The sequence below is a fragment of the Ambystoma mexicanum genome, chromosome 1p, assembly GCF_040938575.1.
Source record: "Ambystoma mexicanum isolate Mex_15411 chromosome 1p, UKY_AmexF1_1, whole genome shotgun sequence".
Lineage (NCBI taxonomy): Eukaryota > Metazoa > Chordata > Amphibia > Caudata > Ambystomatidae > Ambystoma > Ambystoma mexicanum.
The window spans coordinates 1,491,240,975-1,491,263,283 of NC_090921.1; the positions used below are offsets into that span (position 1 = coordinate 1,491,240,975).

Genomic DNA, 22,309 nt, shown 5'->3' on the forward strand with positions numbered 1-22,309 from the left:
GGCACTTGCTTTCATCACATAGGGAAGAAGAGGGATTCCACTATCACCTTGTAAAGTACAGATATTGCATGCGTGCCTGATTCAAAATTAAATATCATTTGTGAGACCATATTAGCCGTTGCCTTTGTTTGGTGAATAGTTCTGGCCAGTGTTCGGACAATGGACTCCAAAGGCAGCATTCTACAGGAATTGTCCTTCCCAAATGCCATACTCTCACCTCATCTGTTTGCATCAAACAATTTACAGTTTATTTAGCATCTCCAAGTCACATCTTTGTCTCTTCACTGCACTACGCGGTCTTGGGGCGAGTGTGAAAGTAGTGGTCTGGATGGGTGGAAGTCAGGGTGGGGAAATGAGGACAAGAAGAGGAAAGGTGCATAACTAAAGTAAAGGTGGAGGGAACAATAGAAGCAGCACATGTGGGTGAGGAGGAAAAGATGAGATAAGCGGGATTTCGGGAGACAGAATTAGGAACAGGAGAAATGATTGGGAAACCTACGGAAAGGCAGAGAGGAGGAATTGAAATTAAATTCAGGGAGCTGATAACAAAGGATTAATGGTTAGTCTTTTGGCACAAAAAGAGGAGCTCCTTTGGTACAAAAGGAGGAGCTACTGTCAAGGTTATTGCTGCATTGTATTGAAAGACCTTTTTGTTTCTGAAAAAAAGATACACTGCTCCAATGATCATAATACAGTAGATGCGTGCTCCCCCCACCCCCATACACTAAATTCCCAGTCTCTCAGTGTTGTGTATACATTAGCTGCCCACAGTTTATTTCTGCTAAGGGTTTGAAGTCCATGATCATTACTGGAGACATGTGTCAGGGATGTACCCTTTTCCCACTTAAATATGTGGAGCGCGCCCATCCATAGGACAAACGCAAAGGCGGAAATGGCTAAGGGCATATTTCGCGAATGCGTCAATAATGATATTTTGCAGACACGAAAGAGTTGGGAGGGGGCAGGCTCCTCAAGTGCTTAGCACAATTTTGCAATCAGATTGACTAAATAAATTGCGCCAAGAGATGACAAGGAGGATTAGTGGAAAGAGAAAAACACAAATAACCCAACTAAGACCTGACAATGGAGAGAGGAAGGGAGTTTCTAGGACTACTTGGGTGCAAGGTATGTTCCCACCCAAAGATAGGCACAGAATACTGAAAACATCGGGGTTAGGATAGTTATAGGTATTGAGCATTTCCACCACAGGTAAAAAAGAAATTTAGGGAAATATAGCCACACTCTTTAATGAGTTTACTAAACTGTTATATATGTGCTGCTACTCGTTCTTGAGGACAAAGGTAGAGCACAAAGTCACCTACGGTACTACCTGCTGTGATGAAATTCCACAAATTAAACATACAGAAAAACAGTTCTGGAGGGAACCTGACTGCAATAGTAACATTACGTTGCAAATACCAGTGCTTTTTGGGTACAAATTGCTCCCTCGGCCCCATAAAAACATATTGTATTATCTTTATTTGAATCATGCTGGTTTACATTCCAATACACTAGAGAAAACCCATTCCGCATATTTATTATCTTACTCTAAAAGCACTCATATAAACCAACATGAATCCTTCCTTGGCAAGTCTTTATCAAATGAGGTTTATAGCAATCTTTATTCGAGGCAAAACAATGCAGTAGGGATTTCATAAAAACATGTTCTGCTACGCTCAACCGCCTCAACCTAGAGAGACCCCAGAGGTTACTTTGATAAACAGGAGCAGCAATGGGCCTTGCCTTGTAGGCTGCTGAATGGATATCTGCAGAGATGCCCCTGAACCTGGAATGCACAATGAGCTCTGTTTCAGAAGAACCTGTTCCTACCTATTTAGTGGCGCTAGAAAGCATGTGTCAGAAGTCTGATGCCTAGATAATCAAACAACAGCGCCGGCTGGAATGTAGTCTCTTCGACCAGTTTCCTGTGCCACACGGCTAACCTAAAGCCCATGACCATAAACTTCTTTTTATCTGCATGTATCACCAGTTATTTCCTTCACAGCAACATGCATAAGATAAGGAGATTAGCCTATTCTCAGCAACAAAAAAAAGGGATGACTGCATCCTCCACAAATAAAATTACAGGGACACTGCAGCCACCCAAGGGGGTCATTCATGCCATCCAAAAAGATATTAAAAAGTGCTGGTGCCAATACACAACCCTGCCTGACCACTTATTGTACTGGGAAATCTTTGGTGATCTTACCAATGGAGCAACACCTCACAAAGCCAACAGTAGCGCTGTAATATTTGACCAGATGTCCCACTAGACCCTGATTGAGCCCAGATTTGCACACGGAATCCCATAACCGTTCACGTGATAGAGTCAAGAATGACTTTCAAAACAAGGCCAGTAAAGTATCCCTCTTTTTTGATTAACATATTTCATTTGGAAGAAAAGGGACATTAATAGAGACAGGCTTGCGAGGAGCAGGATTGTCTATAAGTTCATTCTTTAAGATGGGAATCAGCTCCTTCCCTTTTCAGCTGGTACTGATAATTGCATTAAAACAGCTTACCAGGACAGACCTCCAGAACGCAGGAATGCATCACACGTAATCTGCTAGAATAGCATTACAGCCTTTATTCTTACAAACCTTTTGGCTCACAAAGGCCGAGGCCATCTCCATTGCTGGGATTGGTGGTATATCTTGGAGCTTCTCAGAGTTCCTCCCAGAAACCTTAGTCAGATACAATTTGCAGAGGGCAAGTCCCATACCTGCCACCCAGGCAACTCATCATTGAACAGCCTCATAACGTGTGGTCCCCAAACAGACTCATTTAGATTAGTGGCTGCATCAGGGGTAAAATCCTTAGCCCCCAAGTTACAAAGCCCAGAAACTCAGAGGAGGTGAACATAGGAGAAAATGTGTCATCCTGGAGCTTGAAGTCACATTGTCCTCGAGAACATTGCGAAAGTGAATGCAAAACTCACGTTTTCCCATGGAAAACTAAATCTGAAGTCAACGTTCTAAGAGAGCACAGAATGTTCTCAGTGTTTTCTGGGAGAACACTACCAACATTTGTACACTTGAATTTGTAGTAAAAGGTCCACAGGAATATTTAACAATTGAGTTCTAAGAGATACAATGAACACTGGAACCTCAAGTCAAGGTCCAACGGATATTGACCAAGTGAATGCTAAGAGCCATATTGAGCTGTGGGACTAGAAGGTCAACAATATTAGAGGCACTGAATAAATGAGTGCTAAGAGACTCAATGACTAATGGGACCTGATTTCCATCAGAAAGACACTCGTAGCATTGCACAGGTCCCAAGAGACATTGACTGAGTGAATAAAAGGTCCTGTGTTGCACTGTGATACCTGAAGGCCACAGTCCCAAAACATACCATGGAGGAAAGCCTTTGGAAGCCAAAGACAATTATCCAGACCAACTCATGACTCACACAATTCACAGTAAACATAACATCCTTGCACTCTGTCCCTTGACTTGCATCAGTTTTGATCCCTATCTCATTTAATGAGGGCCAGGGGATGTTACCATCTGGTAGTGGCCAGAGCAGGGCGGGCTTATTGTTATTACAACATTGCACCCAATGAGGGTAGAACGTTATGTTTACAGCTAGGAGAGACAAAGCAGAAAGATTGGAATGCAGTGACAAAAAAAGCAGAACGAAAAAGAAAAAAGAGAAACAAACAAACATAGGAAGAGGGTCAAACATTGTGTGTGAAAAAATGTGGTCCTCCTTGTGAGTCATCTTCGTTTATACTGTATCACTGCAATTCAGAGTGCAACGTCTTGGAGTCATCCGTCAATTCTTTATTGATACCTTTTGAGTGTAGCTGTGGCCTCATACCTTGGACCATTTTCGATTGTTTCGAAAATGTAATAAGGAGGGTGATTTATTGAATTATTAACTATAAAATGGGTCCATGCAGCATCTAAGTCAGTGGCAAATTTTTTGTGCTAAGAGATTTTATTAACTGTGTTTCTATAGAAGCCAATGCCGATTATGTCAATTTTAACAGAAACGACAGTTTTTATTGCTATGTAAATATGGGATATTTATAAGAGCATGATTTCTCCATTGAACTAGGGTACTGCTCGTGATAATTGCTCTCCATCTCTAAAAGCAGTCCGAGCTAGAGTACCAAACCGTTTCCTGTTGCTGCATCCCCTCTTACTTATTGCAAGGTCTGGCACTTTGCTGAGGATATCCGACATTGCCCGCTCCTACTGTGCCAGAGGAGTATGTGCCTCAGATTTAGATTGATAAGGACGGGGCAAGTTGTTTGCCAAGTTGTCTCAGTTGATTGAGGGCAATTGTGCACTTTTGAAGGACAATACAGAGATTTAAATGTGTCCAATGTCTGTACTCAGTAGCTATTTAATTGGAGTTGGAATTACATTTGCAGAGATCAAACCAAGTTGAAAATCTTGCACACTCACGTGCTCATGTTACACACAGCATTCTTGCCAAGATGTTGGGCTCTGCATCATTTAGGCCCACCCTGGTTTATGGCAGACTAAGGGCCCTATTGCCATATTTCAGGTTCAAGAAGAAATGAAGGCGTCGACAAAAAGTAGGACAAAATTGAACGTATTCTTAAAGTCGCTGCAGTATTAGTGGAATTACAGGAAAGATATTTTACTTGTGTGTCACGCACATTTACGTATAATATCGTATGTGGGAATTATTGATACATATGTACTTTCTTGAAAATTCTTGTCCATTTTTCATAAGCAGTTTTTGTAAGTGAGACTGGGACAGCTCTCAGTACAGCACATTGAAATCCTGTAGCTTGTTATTGCCCAACATTAGAGGCTCTAAATACTTTCTGGCGTAGTGCGCTTAGATTTCCCATCATGTAATATCTACCTGTGGGAATGTGCTGAATTAAGGAGAAGGTGCTCTTTCCTTAGTTGACCTATATGAGACCTATGAAGGATTGTCGGAACTATTTTCTGGAAGCAACTACATATGTTACCTCACCTGGAGTACTCTCATATCTGTGTTAGCGTATGCATAGGAGTGGCCTGAATGAAGTTGTGATTTGGCTTTCTCTAAAATGTATTTTCTGTCTTTGATGTTGGGTAATATGTAATATGTTATAAGTACTATTTCTTTGTTGATGATGAATTTGAAATTGTTTTAATTTGTTTAGCCTTCATGTAAAATCTTTTACCTGGACTATGTATATTAAGACACATTTGTATTGATTTGATGTAATGTATTGTTTGCTTGATAGGCGCTTATACAATAGGAAAATACTGCTTCAAAGTGCCCACAGGGCAAGGTAGGGAGCAGGAGTGGGAAATACATTAAAACACAATATATAAGAGCAGTGGGGGGAAGACGAAAACACTGACAATCCTACTATGCCTTGTAAGGGTGTCCAGTTAAAGGATTGATTACAAAAGGTTTGAATGCAAAAGGTGAGAGTCAATAGGATCGAAAACCAAAGGTTCGATTTTTTTTTTAATTATACATTTTTTTGGGGGTTTCCGTGTAGGTAAAAAAAAGGGGTTTTTACCACAAAAAAGGGGACTGGGGGGGACCCCCCCAAAATAAAAATGTCGGACCTTTTGTTTTCGGTCCTTTTGATTCGAACCTACTGTAATTCGAACCTTTTGATTCAAACCTTTGACCTATAACCCCTTGTAAGTACTCAGAATGTGCAAGTGCAGCAAGGAAGAGGGCAGGGGGTCAGTGCCATAGAGTCTGAGCTCATGGGTGAGCCTCAGATGAAGTGCTAGGAATGTTGAGTGCTACACGGCCTGGAGCCGCAAGGGGTGTAAGTGCGAGCCACCAGGGCAGAGGGTGTAAGTGCAAGTGCAGATAGACAGGAACTGGGCCAATTGGGTACGGGAGGTCAGGGCCCCGAGGATGATAAGGGCCCAGGACATCAATCGGAGCAACTGTGGAATTAGCAGGAGAGAGAAGAAGGGAAGGAGGAGGTAAAGAGGAGAGTCTTAAGGATCTTCTGGAATTTAAGAAGATCCTGCTCAAGGCGCATAGGAAGGGGGGAAGCTGTTCCATAGGAGGGAGCCAGCTGAGGAAAGCGAACAACCACCTGCCCTCTGTTTATCAAAACGTTTAACACGCAGAGAGTTAGAGCCAGAGGAGCGTAGTGGTCTAGAGGGGGAGTATTTAGTAAGATAAAGTTGAAGATAGTGTGGTCCCTGGGCCCAGATTGCCTTGTGGATGATGCAGAGGGATTTGAATATAATCCGTGCAGCAACTCGGGGCCAGTTTACTGAAGGAGAGATGCAGTCCCTGGGCTTAAGGCCAAGGATAGGTCTTGCTGCTCTATTCTGGATTAACTGGAGGGGTCACAGAGTGGAAGATGGTAGATTGAGGAGGAGGCTATTGCAATAGTCAAGTCTAGAGAGAACCAGGGTTTGGGTCACATTGGGGAAAGTGAGAAAAGGGAGAATTCCTTTGAGAAGGCAGTGCTGAAAGTGGGACTTCTAGGCAATGTCCTGAGTGTGAGGGAAGAAGGAGAGAGAGGAGTCGAAGATGACTCCAAGGTTTCGGGCTTCAGAAGAGGGCGCAGGGGGGAGAGCCCAAAGTGGAAGACCAGAGTGAAGGGAAGAAGGTGGGAGCAGGTGTTCCGATGGGAAGGATCTCAGTTTTTCAGGCATTGAGGCAGAGACCACTGGCGGTGCAACAGGACTGGATGGCAGATAGGCAGTCAGGAATGATGGAGGGTGCAAGAGGGCCGGCAGGGAGTTTGAAAGAGAGCTGTGTGTCATCTGTGTAACACTGGCAGTTGAAAGAGAAGGAGAAGATGAGGCATTCAAGCAGAGCAGGGAAGATGTTAAAGATCCAGGGGGAAATGATAGAACCCTGGGGCACACCGCAGGTGGAGGCGGAAGTACGAGAGGAGAAGTTGCCCAGGATCACTTGGGAAGAGCGGTCAGTAAGGAAGGATGTCAGCCAGTGCAGTGTCCGTTCCGAGATACCATGGGTATTGTGGAGCCTTTGTATGAGGATGGAATGGTTGACTGTGTCAAAGGCAGAGATTGAGAAGTATAAGGACAGCTGGGGAGTTGGAGTCCAGAGATGCAAGCAGTTCTTCACAGGTGTTCAGAAGAGCGGTTTCCGTGCCTCTAAATGCTCGGAATCCAGATTGATGGTTGTGGAGACCACCGACAAGTACAGGGTGTGAGTGAGTTGGGGCAAAACCAACTTCTCCAGCAGTTTCCCCAGGAAGGGGGTGATGGAAATAGGGCAGTAGTTGGCAGGTCAGGTAGGATCTGATGAAGGTTTTTTTTAGGAGTGGGTGCGCACAAAGAAGTGCTTGAAGGAGGAGGGAAAGATCCTGTGATGAAAGAGTGATTGCAGAAATCAGCGAGAGCAGGTGCAATAGAGTCAATGATATCCTTGATGGTCCAGGATGAGCAGGGGGAATCCGGCTTAGAAGAGGCCTTCAGGGAGCGGACAACTCTGGTAACTTCTTCCGGTGTGACAGGGGTGAAGGAGGAGAAGGAGGAGGGATGGGGGAGGTGGGATGGAGGTGTTGGGGTGTGGGACGGGTTGTGAGGGTGAGTAGCAAGGGTGGTAAGGATGTCCTGGGTTTTGAAGGCAAAGTGTGAGGCCAATGCATTGCAGAGGGCCTGGCAGAGAGAAGGGGAGGAGGAGACCTTTTTGTAACGTAAGTGGGAAAATTCATCGACACTGCAAATTATTAGAAATGTATGTATATGTACCTGTAGGTAAAACGTAAAACAATTTTAAATAAACCATGGAATTTCCAGTAGCTTAATAAGGAATGATTTTCTCTTTAGTGTCTTACACTTGTATTTTCGCTTCATCCTTTCTAACCTCAGGACCACAAGACAGGTTTACAACTCTCATATGGCAAAAGACAACCAGAGCCATATCTGATGATTCACCCTTACTTGGGGTAAAGAGGGGTGCTTGTGGTATTTTATGAAATCTGATGGCATTTCTTTAAGGATTGATGATTTAACTGTTACAATGTTTCTGTTATTTGGGTATTTAGTGGAGCTGGACTTCTTGAGTATTATCAAAAAACATTTTGGGGGGGAAAAAGTAATGGGCCTCCTTGGTCTCCGAGTTGTGATTTGTAGATGATTTGTAGGTTACTGTCCACATACCTTTTGAATTAGTCATAGTTAATTAAACATATCCTAATCAAGTTACAAAAACATACATGTGTACCAATAAAGTGCACTATGGTATAAAGGTTTTTGCCATTTTGGTCAGTCATTCTTGCATTTGTAACCACATATAGTTCCTCAGTGAAAGACGACCTTACCTCTGAATGGAGAGGGCTGCTTGCTGTCTGCTAAGGGCATTAGCAGCCTCATGCTCTCAGACTCCAGAAGTGTCCTAAAATAAAAAGCAATACGAATTAAATATGTTCAGCTCTCAGGCCAATGTCAAAGCCTGATCAAGTACTTTCACACTCTGCAAGGTTATAGACATTTAACTCCAGCCAAGACTCGTGGCAACGGAAAATAATGTGTTTAATTGTAGTCAGTGTATTACAATCATAGGAGTAGCGGAGGTGTCATGACACAGTCTTTGACCACATGATGACATGGTAACCGTGGTAGACATAACAGAGTAAAAAGTTTTATATTTCTCGAGCAGGCACCCATGCACAGTAGAAAAGGAAAAACTACAGAACTGCTCTGAGTGGTGAAGACAGCATCCAGCACCAGTCACAAAAGACAAAGTAGGACAGGAGTGTAGAAAGGGATGGAGGATTGAAGGAAGAAACATTCAGTGGGCAGGAAGAAGGGATGTCTCAGCCTCCCACATGGATGACCTGTGACTGTTCACTGATCACTTGTGGGAAAGTTCCTGCAACCCTACAGATAACTCATAAACCCCTAAGTCTTGGCTCCTTCCATCGTCCATCAGGTGAAATGGCATCATATTGTTTAATCTCTTCAGAAAACTACAGCAAACTCTGTTCTATTCTAAAACTCCTCAATTTGGCAACTGGCAGATAGCGATCCTCTTACTGTGAGTCTGCTTTTCAGGGCCATCGTTGTCTTTGGCCTAGCATTGTATGCCTCCTTCCCTTCCCACCTCTGCTTATGCACAATCCTGCATGCTCTACTCATCCTCTATGCTTTCTGCAGTATTATCTCTTCTATCTGCAGTATTAGGCACCATGTCATGGGTGCTTCCACTTTTTGACACGGGTAACCTACCCAACGAACTCTGTGCAGGGACTTTTCACAAAAGTGACCCAATCTACTTGAAATAAATATGAGTTACCTACCGAAGTTGGTGTGGATCGTCTTTGCCACATTGACACCAATCGTACACATCCAACCAAAAATGGGAGCCCCCTGCCAGTAACAAACATCATGAGGTCTGTTAGCGACACTGACCTTGTGTCAGTGCGGAGGAAGAAAACTTGATCTTCCCAGGATGGGGTTAAGGAATTCTCAAGCAAAATTACAGTGATGAACGCCAGCTGGCATGCACCGGGAACGGCAAGCCAGGACCAGACATAAAAAGTACCTTCCATCGAGGCCTCCAAAGAAAAGTACTCTCAATGCCTATGCTGGTCATGTCAAATGCTGGAGGACCGTGAGAAGGAAGTAAGGGAAATCAGTAGAAGATCACGTTACAGTAGACACCTGGCCCTCTGGTGCAACTTTGGTGATAAACCGAGACCAATTCCTGGTGCACTCTGCCAACAATAAGATCAGGGTGGAACTGTGATTAAAAGATGATCACAGTCAGGAAGAAACAATTCAAATCGACAACAGGGTAATAAAGATGGAAGATAGAGGCAGTATAGTGGGTCGTGCTGAGGCCAAGGGACAGTGGGCAAGGAGACGGGACACCTGTGAAGATAAATGAAACCCAAACTGTTTCCAATAATCAAACTAATATTATTATCATGACTATTATTATTATTATGGTATTTATAGAGCATGCACTTATCTTCGAGAAGCAATGGAGCGCTTTACAGAGTTATACAACAATACAGACACACAACAGAGCGCTTTACAGAGGTATACAACAGAACAGATGCATAACGGGGTGCTTTTCAGAGGTAACAACAGAACAAATATAGAGCGGGGATAGGATACAGAGGGGCAGAGAGGAAGGGTACAGCTGTACAAAGTGGCGGGGAGGAGAGTGGCAGACGTATCTAGAGGGGGCGATGTGATGGCTTAGGTGTTGAGGAGGAGTTACTCCTTGAAGAGGTGGGTCTTCAGTTGTAGGAGCGTGGGGGCGAGTCTGATGTTGACGACAAGGAGGTTCCATAGTCTTGGGGCGTAGGCAGAGAAGGCTTGTTTTCTGGTCCTTTCCTTTTTGCTGTGGCAAATTTCAAGTCTGAACGTGTCCTGGCTTCTGGTGGTGTGCTGTCCGCCATAGATGCAGAGTTTCTCTGTGAGGTAGCTGGGTGACTTGAGGGTGACTGCCTTATAGATGATGCAGCAGGACTTGAAGGTGATTTGTGCGTGTAGTGGAGTGAAGGTCGTTGAGGGCAGAGGTGATGTAGCTGTGTCTGCGTAGAGCCTTCATGAGGTGTGCGGCCGGATGTAGGACACTGCTCAGTGGCACAAGGGAGGATGACTGGAGGACTTTGAGGAGGGCATTTCCCGCATCCAGGTGGGATAAGAGCAGTGCTAGAATGGTGGATCTAAGGCTTTCCAGTGGGAGGAAGGGATTGACTTTCCACAGGAGGGAGAGCTGATACCAAGCTGTCTGAGTTGTCTTAGCTATGTGTGTTTTGAAGGTGAGGTGTTTGTCAATGTGGAACCCGAGGGACTTGGCGCAGGAGATGAGCTCGGGTATGAAGCCCTCAGGGTTCATGGTTGATAGATCTGTTTGTCTGGTTGTTCGGTGTTGTTGGTGAGGAATAAGAATTCAGTCTTGGGGCGGCTGAGCTTCAAGTATGCACTGAACATCCAAGACTGGATAAGTGAGAGGCAGGATTTGTGCTTGTGGATGTCTTTGATGGAGTAATTCTTGAGGTATAGCTGTGTGCTGTCATTGCATTGGTGGATGTGGATGTTGTGTGTGGCTAGGAGGGCTCCCAGTGGCTCCATGTATAGATTGAAGATCAATGGGGAGAGGATGCAACCCTGCGGGACTCTGCTGCGGTGGGCCGCTGCGCTGCTCCTTTCAAGTGTGAGGTTTTTGGCTCAGTGCAAGAATACCAAAGGCAAATGAAGACTGCCTGAATTCAAAGTGGGAGGGGGCAGAATAGTGCCTTTCTGATTATTTACTTGTGTAAAATTTATTTTATTGCTACAAACAGGGGCCATCTGTGGGACGCAGTTAGTCACCTGCACACGTAAGACACAGCACCTGACACATGTTGCAACATTTACGACAAGCTAAACCAGCATAGGAACCATATCGGCCCTTAAATGCATTTCATCAAAAGACCGGGTTTTAACCAATGTAAAGTGAAAACAGGAAATGCAGAAAGCCCCAGTGTAAAATGGAACTTCATCTCTAAAAGTGTGAACAGGCCCCAGTGTAGCAAAACAATCTGATGTAAACAGTATATTTCAAATTTCAACAGCAATTGAAACATTTCTTTATTCTCTCAATAATATTTAAAAAAAAATGTTTATAAATGCATGTTAAAATCCATGATGATTATACAGGGATGTGTGATATTTCAAAATAGGGAATATTACTGTGAAATGTATGAAAAATCACTTTTTTTAACATGACTTGGCAATCCCTGTTTTATGTCTTCTTGTTGAACTAACCAAAAGTGTCAGTACCTGACTGATTTGCATATGGCTTGGCCCTTTTTGCAATGACCAGATGGGCTAAGAAACAGTGGTGTGGAAGACCTGACGTCTTCCCTCCTTACAGACTGAATCTGTGGTGAAGAGAAAGGGTTGTATATTGTATTATGTATCTGTGTGGACTCCGAGGGGTGCCGTGCACACAGAGCAAGGACAGATATGGAACCTGAGCAGCCTGGTGAAAGTGCAACCAATGCTGGTGCATTAAAGTTGGTTGGTGATGGTCAGAATGATGGAAGCTTCCCATGGAACTCTGTGCAAGGGCTTCTCACAAATATAGCATAATCTATTAGAAATAAAGTTGAGAAACTTAACGCAGTTGGTGGGGGTCATCTTTGCAAGACACTGCCTCATAAAAATCCTACAAAAAGTGAGATAATCTGCTTCCCCTTGTGAACAGTGCATTTCATAAACCTGAAACATCATAACTGCTAAAGTACCTAAACAAATGTATATACAAGCAGTCTCTTCATTGGTGTCCTCATCGGTGTCTTCCTTGCTAGTTACCCTATAAGGAACCCGGATAGACCTCACTGATGAGGCCGATACATGTCTGGTGTTGCTTGTGTTTTCGTGCAGAGGGTACCTGGCTTACCCGTTAGGGCTGGGCTGCTCCCAAATGTGTCAGTACCTGACTGATTTGCATATGGCTTGGCCCTTTTTGCAATGGCCAGATGGGCTAAGAAACAGTGGTGTGGAAGGTTACCCAGAACAGTGCCTGTGTTTGAGATGTTTTCAAAACCTTCCACCCATCATGTTTTTGGTTATAGTTTGTCTCCCTGTGTGAGGGGTGGTATGCCCAGACCTAGACCCCTTGCTCGCTCTGCCATAGGGAACCAAGCTACTGCTCCCTGATGAGGCCCAACAAAGCCAAAACGTGCCTGGGGTTGCTTGTATTTCCATGCAGGGGGGGCCTGGCATGGCAGCTCAAGCTGGGCTGCTCCCATTGTTGACAGTACCTGACTGATTTGCATATAGCTGGACACCTTTTGCAATGGCTCAGGCGGGCTAAACAACAGTGGTGTTGCAGGTAACCCAGGGCAATGCCAGTGGTTCACATGTATTCAAACCCTTGCACCCATCCCTTTTTTGGTTTCAGCCGCTTGTTATAATGCTGATCTTTGCCACCTGCACCCACATCAACCTCCCATGCTCCACCATTACCTCCCACTATACTATGTTCATGTAAAATGTTTCCGGTATTTGTATTAGGATTCACCCTTAGCCTTTTCCATTCCCCCAACTAAACCTGCTACACCTCAAGGTCAGGGGTGGACTGGCCTTTAGGGAACTCTGGAGATTTCCCGGTGGGCCTCTGCACCCTGGGCCTCTTTTCTGTGGTATTTCCAAATTTTCTCATAGGAAAAGCATTGGGCTTGCTGAAAATGTGTCATATAGGGCCACTTTGAACTTTATTTCCAGGGCCTCTTTTGGTCCCCAGTCCAGCCCTGCTCAAGGTACTCCACAAGCCCCAAACACTCCTCTCAGAATGAACCTTAGGAAAAAGTAGTATAACCACATAAAAAGAGGGGAAAATAGTTACACAATGAACCCGAGGTACCAGAGGAACTAAAAGAAGAATGCTCAGCAGCTTGGCCTAGTACTATATGAAGGATAGTGAGAACTTTAAGTGCTACAGGAAAGTTGAAAATGCCTGAGGGGGGCACATTGTGAGTAAAACTCTTGAGAGATGGGAGCATCTATGCTTGTTTAGTAGAATAGGGATGGCCATTGAAACACTTCTGCTGGCCAAACTTGAAGAACAGCTTGTTTTTGAAACTTAGGGCTAGCATAGAGGTTAAGGAGCACTCATAAAGCTAACATTTTAACTTTGTGCTGGCTACCACATTTGGACTTTGGATGTTAGAATAGGTTGTGCCTGGAGTGCCAGAGGCTTAAAATAGTAGTTTCAAGATGTTTAGACATTCTCATCCTGTTCTCTCATCCTTCCTTATTCTTTCTAGGATACTTCCACCATACCTATAGGCATTCATCCAACTGAAAACCTCATATGGCTTACCTGAAAATAAGCATCTTAACAAGTGAAAAGTAAGTAGTCCTTGGTTGCGCTTTTTCTGAAGAAAACAGAATGCAATACTTGAAATTTTCTATTGTTTATTAATGGTGCAAAAAACACAAAACGTTGATCCATTACAAAGTTCAGAAATGGTTCCTTTGACAATCAAGTTAAAGTTCACTGATTATCCAATTGTTAGGTTGCTCGGTCCAAAAAATGAGATCAGGTCACTAAAGTAAAAATTAACTCTGCTAAAGCCCTCAACACGTGTAAAGGGGGCGGGCGGGGGATTATGAGGTTAGTGAAGAGGACGAGCGGGAAAATAATCATCCCCTCCACCCGTGGGCCTCATTTAGCCCATCATAGGGAGGATAAGGATGCTTAGTGGGATGCGGCAGGAAGAGTACAAGTAATGACTTCTTGCCCCATCGTATACTTAGCAGACAAAAACAAAACAGCAAAGACTGGGACAACCGCTGGAAGCCATTGCAAACAGAGCCTGGATGCGCCTGATGGCCCTCTGCTTGCCTCGTCTGCTCTCTGCTGCGGCGACTCCTTCTGCAACGGTTGGTACAGTGGGAGGGACAGGAGTCGCAATGGTGGCCTTATAGATTACAGCTGCAACCTCTAGCAAACTAAAGTTGACGCCCATGAGTTGTCTGGCAACACTTAAGTGACCATGTGAAAACAGTTCATGGTCCAGGTAGCGGGACAAACAGGGGAGTGACTGTGCTCTGTGGGGGCAAATTAATGTTACAAATGTCACCCTTTGGTCAGCCCTCCAAACCAATCAACATCACCCCTTCGTGAACCAATAACCATTCCTATGCAGAGATTTGCTAATGAGCACTAACTGCAGTCCACAGCAGGTGTGATTTGATGTGCCGCATGGCAGATTCCTAACCTCCGCGCTCCCAAGGGCCATTGGAGTAGATTAAAACGTCCACGTCTGAGTCACTCAGTAAATGCCCCCACTAGCGCGGGTGCCTTCTATCGTGTCTTTGTGGCTTAGCAACTCATAGCCGGCCCCAGGTGCAGAGGAGTAGGTGCATCAAAGGTGGAGTGGACACGCACCCAATAGCAGGTGCTCTATTGCTGCAGAACTTTCAGGGTGGCCGTGAGTGCAGAAGCCTTAGGCTTGGCTGTGCGTCGGTGAAGGGAGGTCTGGCTCACATTAGGTTGGTGACACAAGGCAACTACTGGAAGAAGCTTCATCACAATTCAACAGGGGAGAGGAGTATGGGCAGGGTCTAGGTGCAGAGGCTGGAAGTGACTGACCATTTAGCAGGATCAGAGGCCCAATGAAGCTTGCTTTGGTGAGAGGAGTAACCCATCACTGAAGGAGCAGAGCAGATAGAGCCAGCAGCAGGAGTGGCATCCATAAGCATGGATGAGGCCACGGTGGTCCCAGAGGATCACTGTAGATAGAGGTGATAGACATCATCCCATGGGAGGTGTAACAGCAGGTCTCTGAGGGGGTCGTAGCACTTCCATCTGACCGAGGGGTTGTGACTCTCTAGTGATAATGATTTGAGCAACGCCTTGTGGTTGAGTAGTTCTTCAATACAGAAAACAAAGGTTTAATGCCTATGCGTAGAGATTTCCGGAAGGGTCCCTCATACACGAAATACAATTGGGCACCCATTAAGAGTTGAATAGGGAGTTAGAAATGGAGCCAAATGAAAAGACGTAGTGCTCTATGTGGACCAGTTGCTTCTTCGACAAGAAGTGTTCAATTTACGAAACCACTAGCTACCACCATAGTCAACCAAACATCACATTGCAATCAGTCACAATTAAAAAACAGCATTACCATGCCGACAGAACTGTTCAAAGATATTCTACTATATTCTGCTGATTTGTTATACTGTTCACCATTCAATGTAAAGTTAATTGCAAATCACAAAGCTAAAAGATTCCAAATGTAAACATGCCATATTCATTCATACTTGTATGCCCGTTATTGTCTTACACTATGCCTAGGGTATTGGTTGAGCAGATGGATAGAAGGCACCCGTGGAAGCACCACTTGGCTGTGCCTTGCCCAAAGCAAATACCACAAAGTAAACTTTCCGTCAATCACCCTTACTAACACCATATACTTCCTTAGTGCTAAAAGACACTACAACACTCCAGGCCAAACACCCGTGAACACAATCCCAAAGCTCACAGCATGCATATGTGATCCCGGACTATGTAACAACAAAAACATACACTCGATCCCAAACATACCGGACCCAGGGTATGCCCAGGGTAATTCTCATCGGATACTGTGCCTCCAAAATCACCTTGAAGCTTGGAAGAAGTATTACACTTCAGATCATGCGCATATCCAAAACAACGGATAATGATAGCTCTTTAGCTCGAGTTTACAGTGAACACACTAATGTGAGATCGCAGTCCTGTGCTTAGTAAATAGCGCCTTGAGGCATGTGAATTGTAAAATTTACTGGATGATTGCAATGTATCAATCAATGACCCGAGCAGACTCTGGTGAGGAAAATGTGCACCCGTCAACTCTGCAGCAACTTGCTCTGTTCCTTCTAACTTTCTAGCCCAACCCACCCCAAACCATTTCTTTCAGGCTCCTTAGACCCAAGAGGCTCTATAAGATCCAATGACAAACCAACCCCTTGCAGAACATCAGATATCGTTCTACAGTGTTGAATAGGAGATCACATATACTTTATTCTGCAAATTTAATCAAAAACTACACACAGTTCCGTAATCTGCTTGCTCAAATTCTGGATGTGAATATATCGCTAAACTCCCTCATTTATATGTTTATAGAGCCACAATTTTCACGACAGAATTATGCCTTTTAGAATTCAGAATTAGTTTAATTAGAGATGCTATTTGCTTTTCCTGCAATGTCTGCACTTTTGCCCTCTCTCACAGAGGTCTGCTGCGATAAATACTGCACGGGAGGTGCCACCATTATTAAAGAAAATGTTGACATTACATTATTATTATTCTGCTGGCCGAATGCCCCTCACAGGCTCTTCACTCAGCAGCATCCACCGAAGAAAGTCTGTAACACTGCTGATCTGGGAAGTGGCTAATTAGTTTGATGTTTAAAAGTCGAGATGAAGCAATAAAATCGAAAATAAACTATGTTTTCCCTACGTTCTTTTATTGACTTGTAGCGACAGCAAACAGCTTTCTGCTTGGATTTTCAAGCAAATGCAGTTGGTAGCACAGCCCCTTTCTCCTGAAGCAATCCTGCAAATGGATATTCTCTAATCGCAGGAACCAGTAGGGACTGCTTCGAGAATTTCAAGGGGGACTCAAATGATGTAACAAAAGGCTTGGACACTCATCGTGTAGTAACATAGGAGATGGTGGATGGTCTGGGTGGGTAGCCCACTTGTCTGCCAGCTGGGGGTAGCCTTTTGTCTACAGGTGTTATCCACATTTCATATCCTAACTTGTAACATCCACCCCTGAATCACTTTGTGACTATGTATCACTTTTCCTCCCATACAGCACCATGCAAAGTGATTGCTCCACTTGCTGTTTCTCGTTCCTTTGTGCGTAAACGCGCTCTCCTTCTTCGTGTTAAGTAAATAAACAAAATAAATTACCACTTGCCCCTTCACCTTTCTTCTGCTGGGCTACCCTCTAGGTGGTCCTCTACTAAGCTGCAAAGGAGTGTCATGGATTATATGGTGGTGTGCACATGCAAGGCTATGGATGAACTGGGGATCCCCAGAGACAATCCTCCTCCTCCTCCGCCTGCCTCACTAACGGGTGGCAGCCCTTGCCTCAAGGATCACCCCAGTACCATCCTCCATCCACAAGTATGGGCCTTCATCACAGACCAGTTTTGCAGGTGGTGAAAAGGAGAGGCATGTTGGAGTCCGGATTCGTGTGGCTGGGATGCTTGGTCTTGTCTGCTTCCCTCAGTTGTTGGGAGACTAAAGGGAGAAAGGAAAGGGTTGTATCCACATGCCAGGACATCACAGCAGTTGGTTATGCATTTCATAATCCTCTGGTGTGACGTCACAGCATGAGGATGTGGCATTTTGAAAAGAATATAGTTGTTTAAGACTTCTCATGGGGCCGTACAAAATGACCTGATTATACTAATTGGCTCTTCCATGACATGAATTGCAGTGATCAGGTTCCACCCTCTTTATAGAGCCTTCTCCTACTCTGGCTACATAGAAAATGGAATGTGACTTTGTGCTGAGCTACGTACCTTGGCCTTCCTCCCAATCGCCATCCCCTTTTAAGTGGTTTCATTTTTCATTTAATAAGATACATACAGTAATAATATTTACATGTTACAATTGATGTTCAGGTAGTTACATTTTCAGTTTACAAAGTACATGCATTAAAGTGCCACGCAAGAGTGTAATACAGTGGAGGAGATAGCGTTTTGGTGCCAGGCATGGCACATTTACAGTGCGTGGTCCTCTAGGTTCCTACAAGGTCAGTAGTCTGGTACTTGGCTGCTTATTACCCTGTCTTTTTAAAATCATGGTGTCCTGAAGGGGCATTTGGCGGTATGCTGCAACGTAAATAGAACTATGAAGTACATATATACATTTTACTAGTCACCCCAACACCAAACGTCACCAAACTAGATACTGTGCAACTTGCAATTCATATTATGTGATTTTTACCGAATTACATGTTCCTGTGGCTTGTAGCAGGGACATCATTTGGGGGTTGCCAGGGGTTGCAGATGCAACCCCTGGGGACTCCATTGCGACCTCAATTATCTTTTTTTAAACGGAAGCTCCTGGTGTAGCGGGGGCCCTCGCAGGCCCCATGGTGCGGGGCTCCCCACCACACCAGGTCTTGTAGGTCCCTGTTCTAGTCATCACCCATCACGGTAAAGGCTGGATCGGGGAGACGCTCAGTTAGGGTTTGGTGTTGTAGCTGACCGTGAAATGTTGCACATGTCAAATGCCATGTTTAATTCCAACCCCTTCTCCCTCTGCTTCCTCGCAGCTCGCATACAGGAATCAGAAATCTGTCGCAGGTAGATACAATGGGCCTCAGTCCGAGTACGGCGCTAACCAATGGCGATATTAACGCCTTGGTTGACGCCGTACCCGGACCGGCAGCGCCTTGGTGGATGGCGGAATTACCGTCCCATTCCAAGGTTGGCGGGGCGGTAATTCCCCATTCACCAAGGCTCTTCCCCATTCCCAAATGAGCCCCCATAGGGCTCAATGGGAATGGGGAAGATGCAAATAACGGTGACCGTTCATTACGGTCACCGTTATTGGCTTGGAGGCCCCTTTGCGCCCTCGACTTTAACACCTGCTCAAAGCAGGCGTTAAGGGCGAGGGCGCAAAGGGAACTCGGAGTATGGCGGTAAGGGATCACCGCCACCGGTCTCGTTACCGGTGGCCGCTATCCCTTACCGCCATACTCGGAATGAGGCCCAATGTTGTTGATACTAATTCCTGGTCAATGATTTCATTTTCAGGTCTTGCTCGTGCAGCATTTTGCTCCTGGGTAAACATCAGTGCACGCCTCCCCTGGTCAGTGCATTTTTTGGGTTGTTTAACACAGCAACGCCATAGATAACGAGTACATAGAGGTTTCATACACTAGCTGTAGCCTGCTTTAGAGATTTCGGTTACCCTGTTACAAGTACTGCATTATGTATGTTTTACATATAGACCCCACATCGAATCGGGAAAATTACATTCCCCAAATGTGTGATCGTGGACAAATCACACATCCCTCTGTGCCTCGGTTCTTATATCTGGCTGAAATGAGAGCACCTGGAAACACGGGCACTTGACGCATCTGTAAAATCTGAAGGTCGTGTGCCATTACTTCCTGTGATGTCACTTGGGGGTGGGGTTAAATGACACCTCTGCCTGTGATGTAATCAGGGGTCAAGGGTCGTGTGATGTCACTTCCGCTACCCCTGGCATTTTGGTGACATGACGTCCCTGGCTTGTAGTAGGGCGGCAAAGCAGAATACAAACTTAGAACTTGAATTCAAACTCAGATGCAAGATTAGGAAAAGTGCAAGCTACTTTGACTTCAACTAAAGCATTGTCATGAAATGAATTTCGTGAAGGAGACAGAAACGTGCCACTTTCCGAACCAGAGTCTTTTGATATCCATACATTGTCAATTTGGACAAATGGTTCGGTTGAACTAGATAGGTGGAATCCTGGAAATAATGCAATACCAACACTTATTATATGTCTTGATTCCCATGGACTTGGGGTTTTGCATTAGTATGGTCTTCTTCTTAGTGAGTTGCTCAACAGGCAAATTAAATGCTGTAACAATTATAATAATGATAACAATTCTGGTGTTTTATATGGTGCCGCCATCACAGAAAATCCTTTTTCCGAATGCTCCGTAATGAATATTAATTATTAATGTCATTACCCACAATGTGGTACTCAATGTATTGATCGTGAGGGGCTTGCGGGGATGAAGGGTGGAGTTGAACTGACCAAATTATCGGGCCAATGACGGAAAACATGAGCTTGTTCCCAAGGTGTGTGCCTTGGACTTGAGCTATCCTCCTTTAGTTATTCTATTGGGTGCTGTAACATATTTTGCTCAGTGAAGGGTTTGCAAGCCATTGAGAGGGTTTCCCTACTAGAATACTAATCAACAGCAAAAACACATATTCGGAACGTATACTGGCTGCTAAAGATCTGTGTTTTTGACACCTGAAGAGAGCCGCTCACTGGAAAACAGGGGTATGCTTTCTCTTTCTTTCCTTCTTTCTTTCTTTCCGAAAACTGGTCACTTAAGCAAGGACTTCAAACTTGTTTGAAGTCATGGTTTACAATACAGACTACCTCATCCTTTCATTCTCTTAGCCAAGATCAAAGAGTCCCTCACAGCTGCTGCAATTTTAAGTGCTCTCAACTCCTGAACTATTCTACAGCAGCTATAATCTACCTTTCCCTAATTCATTCTATTTTCCTCCTATCCCTCATTGAATAACCTTGGTGTCCTCAACATAAGTGTATGCCTCTGTTTTCTTTCATTGCATGAAAGCAACAGCAGCCATCTATCCCTCCCTCCCCCCTTAATATCGGAAAAATTCGAAAACCCCTCCCACTTCACTCTGCAGATCAATGGCCTGGTCTTGAGCACACTTGCATATTGCATTAGTGTTATCATCGGCCTCCCACAGCATGTCTTAACCCCCTGGAAACAATTCTCAAGATTACTTCATGCAACACTTTCAAAATGCTCTGGGCAGGCCCTGCTTTATAGCATAAGCACAATGCAGGACACTTATTAGCAAAAGGTAGGGCCTTAGTTAAGTTTCTCATCCTTATCATTCCAATTGCTCAGCAACACAGCGCCTCCACGCCGCCCAGAAGCCACCAAATGCAATGTGCACATTCATTGCATTCCTGGATGCCCTGCACTGCAGCCCACTACCAGTGGAAAAGTGCAATCTGCGAGACTTCAAAGAAGCCCTGAAGGTCAAAGTCATTGAGACATAAGAGTCTCTTCCAAGGATGTTCACACTCCCCAGACACATTGCGGGCCACGGCAACAGTATTCATTAATTAATCATTCCTAGTGCGCGGGACCAGGATTTGTATCAGTGTTGCTCTTCATTGTCTTGCTTCCAAGACAAACCTGTTGCCCCTTAGCTATTCTGCTGGCTGATATGGGCCTCCTGGAACACAGAACAAAAGTTCCATAAACGTATCTGCTATTAAGGCTTTGTATCACGTCTGTTCCCCCATCCCACTTGCCGGTGTAAGCCATCTTGTCCAAAGTGTATGCACTTCTTTTGATAACTTCTGTATGGCATATCTAGCAAATAGACTCTCTGAGGCAATACTACTTATCCTACTTTCAGAAGTGATTCTACTGACACTACTGCCAGCATTACACCAGTACTATTATTAGGACTGAAAGACAAGTCGTGTATTCTTATCAGCTAGCACACACACAAATCTCTCAGAACAGAGATTGTCATGCAGTTTGTCAGAGTCTGAAAAAATATTGACCCTCCTCTCGTTAAACCAAGGCCATAAATAACGGGCGGCTATTGAAAATGAGGAGGCTTTAACATTGGACATTGCATCTTCTGCTGTGGCGTCAGAATAGGGGCACAAGGCATTTTGAAAAATAAACAGTTTCTGGTGGCGTCCAGTGGAAGTCGGACACAACATAGCAGTTAATCAACTAACTCTTTGAGGCGGAACAAGCAAACAAGCTTTTTTGATAATAAAACGAATTATTTGGCACCACGTTTGCACTAAGGAACCCTGAATGTACTTTGCTCAGGACAGAAATATGCACACCAGTGAAACAATTCAGTTTTCCAATTCAATCAATTTGCTGCCCCATTTTGAACAGTATTTTTAAAATCCTGCATTCAAATGTGAATTTCTTTGTTTCATTGATTTCTTTTATTGTATCTTCTTTGCTGGTTTTGACAATGTTATACAAAAGTTTCCTTCATTGGCTGCACTCACATCAACGGGCTGTTCCTCAGTTAAAAATGAGAACACCCCCCTGCTGTTTCTGCATGTGCTTTGATCCGTGCTGGAATCCCGCGATAATGGGCTACGGGCTGTGTGATGTAAGAGGGGAA

The 22,309-nt window shown here is 44.5% G+C and overlaps 1 protein-coding gene across 1 annotated transcript in view; it reads right to left on the minus strand.

The window, feature by feature from the left end:
- Window positions 1-22,309, minus strand: part of LOC138456307 (tanabin-like) — an 85,316-nt gene that overhangs the window by 8,952 nt on the left and 54,055 nt on the right. The window contains exon 3 of the mRNA XM_069607166.1: window positions 8,252-8,325. Within this exon, the coding sequence (XP_069463267.1) occupies window positions 8,252-8,325 (74 nt within the window). The remainder of the gene's footprint in view (window positions 1-8,251; window positions 8,326-22,309) is intronic.